We start from the raw sequence: 9,615 nt of genomic DNA on the forward strand, positions 1-9,615 counted from the left end.
ACAAAATCAACAACCAGAGTGCAAGACCAGCTTCTTTACGTGTTATTATTTGAGATGTCACTGCTATTCTATGCTCCACATTTCTTGAGACTGATTTCTAAATGACCGAACACAAACACAAATTCAATTGCATTCTTGCCTATCCATCATAGATCAGAAACAAACAACCTTCTTCAAATAATTGTATGTAGAGTAGTTTAGTGTTTCTTCTTTAGAGGGTTTTTGTTGGGTTTCATTGTCATAAYCTGTGATACCTAAATTCATTRTGACYGTTTGCAAATAATTGTATGTARAGGTTAATGTTTCTTWTTGATGGATTTTGTTGTGGTAACCTATGGTACGTGCAGTTTTCAACGGATTACAATGTTTCTTATATTTGGTGTTTTGATCCTCATCTGGAAAATTTAGGCCTCTAACTCCCATGTATTGAGCCATGTATTAAGCCTATTTCCTTTCTTCCCCTTCCCATCTTTATAATTGCAAACACACTCTCTTCACCTCCAAAATATGAAATTGATGGTTAGATTTCTGAATAGTCTCAAATAGCCGATGTAATGCACACACACATACCATAATTCTGCCATAATGTGTACATTGTGTTACAATATCAAATTGGCAGCTGTAATGCACACAGAACCTCATTGACTGTTTGCCAAAGCAGCAACCTATTTACATTAAATAACATATGAACAAAGACACCATAAGATACTTTTAAGGTGTATTACTATTGTTCAACTTGACATTAAAATTAAAACTTGCAAACCGAAATATGTGTATAAGTAACAGAATGCTACAGTCAAGTTTTCAAGTTTCAACTTATATTAGATGACTTGCATAATGCCTTATGGTCAGCTGCTGTTTTTGGGCCTTATGATCATGATGGAGTTATGCACCACAATGGCATGCTTTTTCTTGCTGTGTAGCTTGATTGTTATTACCAGCCAAACAGTAGCTGTCCAAACAGCAGTTGTAGCCAAACAACAGTTGTCCAAACAGCAGCTGCAGCCAAACAGCAGCTGCAGCCAAACAGCTGTCCAAACAGCAGTTGTCCAAACAGCAGCTGCAGCCAAACAGCTGTCCAAACAACAGTTGTCCAAACAGCAGCTGCAGCCAAACAGTAGCCCATGAAAACAGCATATGAAGAACATGTTTTTTATAGAAAATTGTTTCTTGCCTATGTACAGCATGTGAAGAACATGTTTTTAAAGATTGCAAGTGTTAGATTCCTTTCTTGATTCATCAATTCTCAAGGTTGAAATGCATCAAAGCCACCTACGGACTTTTAGCCTTTGTTCATTACCGAGTTTTGTCCATAAATTTAATTTCATTTTCGTTCCGGTTTGTTGATCTTGTTTTTCTCTAAAATGACATTTGAACCTTGTGATGTATTTACGATTCTTAAGCTAAATTTTTGCATTTTGAAACCTCTTCCTGTGTGTGTAGATTGCTTTTATTCTGCAGCAAGAAAATCTTATTTAAGATCAACTATGTCACAAGAAATATTAAATGGATTAACTATATTCATGGTTTTGAAAATAGCTTGGGGCACACCTTGATGTGGCACTGGAACATCGAATATGAGGCAGTGCCTCTTGTGGGTTAGTTGATTCATATGCCTCAAGCCAGTGAAGCGATGTTGAGGCGGCATTAGAAATTATGGTTTAAAAATTAACTTACTCATTTTAGTTTTTATTAAATAAGCTCATTCTCTTGCTTGTCTTCTCCTACTCTCTTGCTGCTCGTAGTTTTCATTTGTCTTCTCCAATGTCTTCACCGGTCTCCCAATTTGAAAAGCATCACGCATATATATTATTTCCCACTTCTCCAATTTCCCACTTTAAAGAGTTTATGGTAGATATATATTATATTATTTTTTTCTTCTCCAGTCTTCGGCTTTGTATATATTTAATCGATTTGCTTCTTTATTTTTGCTTAATTCTATATGGATTCTAGCCTAAGTTTTATATCGACTGGGATAGGTGAATTCTTATAAATCCATCCCCCCGAAGGAACAACACATGATACTTTTTCATCATCCGGCTCGAGCAAGAATCAAAAGAACCAAAAAATCACTCTCATGGTTTGAGTTTACTTCCTGGTTTTGGTTAATCCTTCTATTGGAGCTTCGCAATGTCACTCCCTGGTTTTGGTTAATCCTTCTATGGTTTTTGTATGTTAATCTCTGTAGAAGACAGATCGACTCACTTGGGATTTTAGATTTTGGCGATGCGTCACCCCAGGCGATATGTTTTGGCAGGATGCCTTTCAACTTTAATTGTAAGTTCTATTCTTTTGCCATTTTTCTGATATTAGTTCCAATTATCAAGGCCTTAGAAAGTCGATTTATTGATTTCTAGGTTATCACTATTCTGTCTGCTGTTGTTGGCTGGGCTGCTCCAAACCTGGTATGTTTGTTACTTAATTTGGATATTGATGTTGTTGCGTCCCCGTGGTTATGATCTTATTCCCTTTGGTGTAAAAATGTTTCTTACTTGCAGCAATTCACACTTTTGCTACTTTGTGTAGCCAATGGACAATGCGTAACACAATGCATTAGTGTTACTGGTTTGCAACTACCTGGTGTTATTGACGACCTTTCTCTTATACGGGTCCTCTTGGTGCTATTTTCTCAAATAAAGCAGTCTCACTTTTTCTATGGGTTCCAACCGCTTAAGTAACTTCACTTTTAATTATTTACTTTCTGCGTTCACCTGAAATATGTTAATATTTCTATTTGAACTTCTTGGCTCATGTGTATCTTAAAATAGGAAGTACTAGCACTAATTTATGGTGGACCCTCTGGTGACGAAGCGCATGAGATCGTCCAACTTAAGGAGTCTGATGGTGTTTGGAGTGTGAATGGTCCAAGAAGTTAGGTGGGGTGTTATTATGTCTACGAAGTATCTATCTACCATCCCAACTCCTTGAAGATAGAAAAATGTATTGCAAATAACCCATACGCCTGAGGGTATGTTGTCCCAATCGTTTCCTTCCTTGGGTCATTATGATTATGTAATGTATTTGCTCATACACTGCTTTATTTTCTTTGCAAAGCTCTCAGGTGATGGGAAGCGAACTTTTTTAGCCAATCTTGATTCTGATGCTTTAAAACCTCAGGAATAGGTCAATTTGGCAGATGAAAAGCCTGAGATAGCATATTTTTTTGACGTTAGTATCTATGAACTGCATGTAAGAGATTTTAGGTATGTCATTGATAAGTGATATTTTATGCATTTTAATGTCGGAATTACCTTACAATTATTATTAACTGGATGTTAAAAATGGCTAATTTATGTTAAGTTGATATTTAATTATATGAGGCCATTTATGAAGGAAAAAAAAGAGACAATTTGATCATTTTAGTTTTGGATCTCATCTTATGCAAACTTTTCAGGCCTAAAGGATAAAGATAATGGAAGAAGAAACTGCAGCCAAACAGCAGCTGCAGCCAAACAGCAGCCCCTGAAGAAGTTGTCCAGCAGCAAAAGGCCGAGGCAGCAGTCACGTTCTACTTCTCTGCCCGTTTGGCCTGCACGATCTCAAGGAAAAAAAACGTCCCCGTCCTGTGTCATTAGCCTCATTTTTTTTATAGAAAATTGTTTTTGCCTATATGTACAACATATGAGGAACATGCTTTTTAAGATTGCAAGTGTTAGATTTCTTTCTTGATTAATCAATTCTCAAGGTTGAAATGCATCAAAGCCACCGACGGACTTTTAGCATTTGTTCATTACCGAGTTTTGTCCATAAAGGGTGTGTAATTTTATAGGAACGGATAGAAGAAATGAAAGTTTATGTGAAAACTATTGATTCAAAGCATCCTGTGGAGATTGGTCTTGAAGGATTTTATGGGCTTCAACACCTAACAAGATTCAATATAATCCAAATACTTATGCTCAACAAGTGGGAACTGATTTCATCAGAAACTATCAAATTCTTGGTGTTGATTTTGCTTCTGTTCATATTTATGCTGACTCGTGGTAAGTCTACTAAAACTTGTAACTATCTACAACATGTGCATGCCAACAAATAAGCCAAACTTATTTTTAAAGCTTATTGAAAAAACCCCATTTGAACAGCCATACCATAAACTAGATTTTTATATTAGGACATCAATTTATTTGACATAGAGCTATTGACTTTTCAAGCCATTGTACTTGTCTTTTGTTACAAAGTCGTCACTGTTCTTGCAAAAGTGCAAAAAGAACGATGCACGACTTGCCGAACTGGCCCGAATCCGATGTTCCCTCGAACCCGAACTGCATATTACGGGTTGTGATATTGAAACCAGGTACCCGACTGCTTTAGCCATTTTATGATCCGAACCGATCCGACTTGCAAAATAAGCACACAAACTCATGATTCAAGGTTAGACTAATGTTTCAAAATTGTGATTCACCCGCGCTGCATCGCGCGGGTACACCACTAGTGTGTGTGTATATATATAAATGAGGTTTACTTTGCAAACCACGTTATTTGTACAAACCTAATTCAACTAATAATAATTTTTTATTTTGTTCATTTTTCTGTAATTATGATAAGTTGATTAATCAATTTTATTGTGGAGGGTGTTAATCATGGATATTATCATATTCATTATTTTAATTTTAGAGAAATACATGAAACAGTTTCATTAAAATTTCATTAAGTATTATATGAAACAAATTTTATAACCATATATGAAACAACTTAATTAAAAAAATATTATGTGAAACAGTTTCAAAAGATTAAACAATTTCATGAAAAAAATTTCATAAGACTAAACAATGAAATCAACGGATGATGATGGTTTGCACAAATTGAGTGGTTTGCATTTGATCGCTTATCTCTCTCTATATAATTAATGTAGTAGAACATTTTGGAAGCTAATATTAAGCGTAAATAATTAAATACCAATAACGTCTCGTTATGTTCTTTATAATTTGGTTATTAGACCCTAAAAAATTATTAGCAATCAATATTCCATCTTTGAAACTGTTACATAAATCATTCAATTATTTTACACTTAAAATCACATAACAATTACTGATTTTGAATGGATAAATTATATAAAAAAGTAACTTATTTTATTATAATTTTCATTCAAGTAACTCACTTTAAAAGCTATTATTTCAGATAATTGATTTACCTAATTACCAGCAAATGCTGACTAGGATCAAATTTTTATTGACATGGTATTATTTATTTATTTTTTAAATATTAACTAAGAAAATGAATTACACATCATTATTTAAAAAATAAAACTAAAACATATATTTTTTAATTTAGCCAAAAAAATTCATAATATTATCTTTTAAAATTTGTCAATTCTCGTAACATTTTTAGACTTATTTCTGACGACGTTTTTATCAACAAATAAATAAAACGAAACATTTTAAACGCTTATGACCATATTCATAAACTAATAAACAAAATGCGGACAATAGTTAAAACGTTTTTATAAAAATGCCCTAACACTACCATCTTCTATGAGCAAAAAAAGAGATGACACAATAATGAAGTTTTAAATGTCATAACACCGTTATCAATTATAAACAAAAATTCCTTGGTACATCGTTGTTGATCAATCAAAATAGAAGTCCCTGATACATCATTAATGCTCAGTCGAACTTACGCCCGACATGCTCCGTTTGGTCTTGATTCAACTTCAAACAAGAAAAAGAATCCATGTTAATTACCTAATGACTTTGAATAACAATTCAGGTAAATGCAATTCCAAACGTACAAGTTGTAAATACCTGCGTAATGCAACGGGACTTAAAATTCTAATAAATGTAAGGAAGAAGTTACCTGATATTTTCCATTTCGACATTATCTGTCCCTAAGTTTTACCAATTGTAATACCAAAAGCAATAATCAAGTCAAAATGCAACCACCAAACCAAACACTTTGCAAATGTACATTACAACAAAATATTATGCATTGCCAATTAGTAACTAAATACCAAAGCAAGAAATACTTTTTGAAGGGATCACTATCTGATTGTGTTCAAAATATATTTTTTATTAACCTGGATATTCAACCCGTTATGCGAGCCGACTAATCCCAAGAGGACCACCTGCTTTGTAGATGGCCCGGAGTCACCACATTTGAACCTCCGTGGCCAAAGAGGATATTTAAGAACAATGTGCAGTGCTTAATGAATGAGACAAACCAATATGTTTTGTCTTAAGATGGGGCAAAAATTGTGTCGATATGTTTTGCAGTCCTTAATACTTTGGGCCATGTCTTCACCATCCAACGTCCTATCTGTTGATTCATGATTTTAAGAACTTCTGCTGTGCAAGTTTCTGTAACAAAAACCGTCTTTTCTTCTTCAGGTAGCACATTAAAAGTAAACGTACATTTGTCTCCAAACGTTTACCCGATAAGATTCCACACTGTCACTTACCTTACTCGATAAGATTTTAGTCTATTAAAACAGATTTGTATGCAACAATTTACCTGGTACGCACTAACCAAGTAAGAGTGGTCACTGGTAAAACTCTCAGTCTTTGTCATTGCTCTTATAAGTAATGTTCTTGGTCCTTGTCATGTTCATCGGTAAGGCAATATTAGTGACAGATGTAGAAAAAACTATTGTAGGGAGTATGGTATAAGATAAAATAATAATTAAATTCAATTTCTTACATAAATGATAAAAAGTTACCTTTACAACTGTGTCCTACGACTCTTCATATTTTGGAATTGGCTAATTACATCATCATTTGAAACTGTGAGAAGTGCTTTTTCTATAGTACATATCATTGCAGCATTCAAAAATTCATCACCGATTTTGTTGTGCAAATTTTATTTTACAATCTTCATAGCAAAAAAACATCTTTCGAATGTTGCGGTAGCAACTGACAAAACCAAAGCTAACTTCAATAACCGATATACTAGAGGATAAGTTGTATGTTGTTTTGTTTCCACTAGCAATCTAGCGAGCTTGACAATACCACTCAAATCGTAAATGTTTCATATTGACGCACAATCAAATAGTACATGTTAAATTATTTCTCAAGAACGATCCTTTCCATATGACTAAAATCATGAGGATACACCTCACTCAACTTTAATAAATCTGATACATTGAACTACGAAAATGAATCACATGAACTCAAAGTTGCTATATTTTAAAGCAATTTAGTGCTTACCTCACTAAATCGATCTCCAAACTCTTGAATTTGCATGTCTACAACACTGTTGAAAAAATCAAACTTGTAATAATGACAATTGGTGAGGTTGGTCCTTTTCTTCCGTTTTTTGAATAACGGTCTCCCATATCCAGATTTAATACCATTTTCTTCACAAAAAGAATACATTTTCTTTAAAAATAGATCAAAACTAGTTTCTCTAAATTGTTGCAATAGTTGTTTGGTTCCTCTTATCAATGAAACCGCTTCCAAAATATCTTGATCCTTTTTTTAAAAAGCCCGTGACAACAAGTCTGTGACCTCTAAAATATGAAACATTAAATGCAAATAAATCACGAAATCAAATGTCTTCAAATATGCTAAAATACCAGTTGCTTGAGTATGACTAAAACCATTATCGCCATCCTCTTCAACATAGTGGAGCACTTCAACAACATTCGGAAACAAAGCAATCAAGCTCAAAATGGTTTTGTAATGAGAACCCCACCGTGTATCTCTGGCTCGAATAAGAGAAAGCTCTTAGTACTTCCTTATTCCAGTTTCAATTTCACACTTATCAATTGCTTCTTGCACTCTATCTTTGTAACTTTGTCGAAACATGTCTTTATGCTTGCTAGAAGCATTCACTACATTGATCACCATTCCTAACATATTAAAAAATTTCTCAACTCCGTCATGTTTATTTGCAACCGCCACAACAATTAATTGAAGTTGGTGAGCAAAACAATGGATATAATATGTCGACCTATTGTCATTCAAGATCAAGGCCATTAATCCATTGAACTTACAACGGATATTGCTTGCTTCGTCATAACCTTGCCCTCTTACCTGTTTCAAACTCAATCCATGTTTAACAAATAAAGTATCAATGGCCGATTAAAGAATTGAAGAAGATGTCCCCATCACATGAACAATACCAAAAATTCTCTCCTTAACAATACTACGTGCATCAGCATACCGTAAAACCATTGCCATTTGTTCCTTATTAGAAACGTCACTAGACTCGTCAACTAGCAATGAGAACACATCATCACAAATTTCTTTATGAATGGATTTGAGTATTTGATTTGCAAAAAAAAGTAGCAATATCTTTTTGAATACTTGGAGACACCATTTGATTATTCTTTGGAGCATTTTTTTAATATAACTTTACCTACATCCTCATTGCAATCACCAATTAAGGAAAATGTTTCTAAGAACATGCCTTTATAAATAGGCATTTCAGATTCATCGTGACCATGAAAGGGAAATGTATTCTTCAACAATAATCTGCGTGCCTTAATTGAAGCATTTAATCGTATTCGGTGCTCATTCTTCTCCTTCTCAATTTGCTTATGAAAGGAAACGACAATAGATCGATCTTGGATCATTAGATCCTCACTTTTCTTAAGTTCTCTATTGTGAAAACTATTAATGTTGCCGACATGAAGACCAAGTCTTTTCGTTTTATTTAAACTATTAAAGCCATATGTTACAATAGGATCACTCCCACATTGTCTTACGTAAGGATCTCTAACCAAATAACAACACAAAAAAAACCTTTATCCGTTCTTACATTATACTCCAACCAGTTAGCGTATTGATCAAACCAAGCCGAACAAAAATGTCTTCCTTTACTCCTGACAATTGTTTTGGAAAGACATGACCTCGTGGTTGACAAGGTCCTCTAGTCAAGTATTTTCTCCTTATTTCATCCCTTTGATAGGATGATATTCCGAAATCTTTTTCCTATCGGCTGGATCCCAAGGAAAATCGTTCATATCAATTTCGTAAGACATTGAAGAAGCAGAGCTCGATTCAGGTGTTGATGCTTTCCTTTTAAAAGATCTTTTCATTTTTCTAGCAATAGCAATAACAAGATAAAAAATCAATGGTTTATCAATAGTAAACATATAACTTTGAACTTTGAACAAAATTGCAAAATTAACCTAACATTTCCATTCACCGAATCACCAATTATGAAGCATACAAAATCAAAGTCATTAAAAAATAAAGATTGGAAATCAAAAGTTTAGGTTTTTACCCAAGTTGGAGTAGTTGCAGACTTGCATTGCAGACACGAGAGGGACGCTGGACGCCATTGGGTCGGTCTCGAATGAAGGTGAAGCAGGAAGCAAGTGGTGAATAAAGGTGCGGCCGTGGAGCTTCGGTCTCGAATCGGTTCAGCACTTCAGTGGCAGCCTTGATTCTTGAGCCTTCGACAATCATAGTTGGACTTGTGGAAATGGTGGAATGAGCGATGAAGGGAAGGCATGAAGCACATAAGGTGAAGGTGAATTATGGGCTGGGCTGGGGCCTTCATGTTTATTTTATTAGGGGCCTGATCACAAAGTCATAAAATTTATAAGTAAAATAATTTTTTTTGGGCTTTCTAGACGTCATTTTGTTGGGGGCCCAGGACCCCAACTCTAAACATGTGCATTCGCCACTGGGTATTGGTAATATGACTTGGTAATTAAGCGCTTACCAATTGGTAAAC

General features: G+C 34.5%; 1 protein-coding gene across 1 annotated transcript; it reads right to left on the bottom strand.

Annotated features, from left to right (window-relative positions):
- Positions 1 to 7,655: 7,655 nt before the first annotated feature.
- LOC112524925 (zinc finger MYM-type protein 1-like) lies at positions 7,656 to 9,344 on the bottom strand. Its single transcript, XM_025134868.1, has 4 exons — positions 9,160 to 9,344; positions 8,290 to 8,648; positions 8,043 to 8,146; positions 7,656 to 7,964 (listed from the first exon to the last, which is right to left on the bottom strand). The coding sequence occupies exons 1-4, from the start codon at positions 9,342 to 9,344 to the stop codon at positions 7,656 to 7,658; spliced, it is 957 nt and encodes a 318-aa protein (XP_024990636.1).
- Between the last annotated feature and the right edge of the window lie 271 nt (positions 9,345 to 9,615).

This window comes from Cynara cardunculus (genome assembly GCF_001531365.2).
Source record: "Cynara cardunculus var. scolymus isolate 2C chromosome LG 13, CcrdV1, whole genome shotgun sequence".
NCBI lineage: Eukaryota > Viridiplantae > Streptophyta > Magnoliopsida > Asterales > Asteraceae > Cynara > Cynara cardunculus.

Coding starts and splice junctions, on each gene's coding strand:
- LOC112524925 (XM_025134868.1), bottom strand. CDS start 9,344: ATGATTGTCGAAGGCTCAAGAATCAAGGCTGCCACTGAAGTGCTGAAC. Junction 8,147..8,289: donor TGATTGCAATGAGGATGTAG/GTAAAGTTATAT, acceptor TCTCATTGCTAG/TTGACGAGTCTAGTGACGTT. Junction 7,965..8,042: donor GAATTTTTGGTATTGTTCAT/GTGATGGGGACA, acceptor AGTTTGAAACAG/GTAAGAGGGCAAGGTTATGA.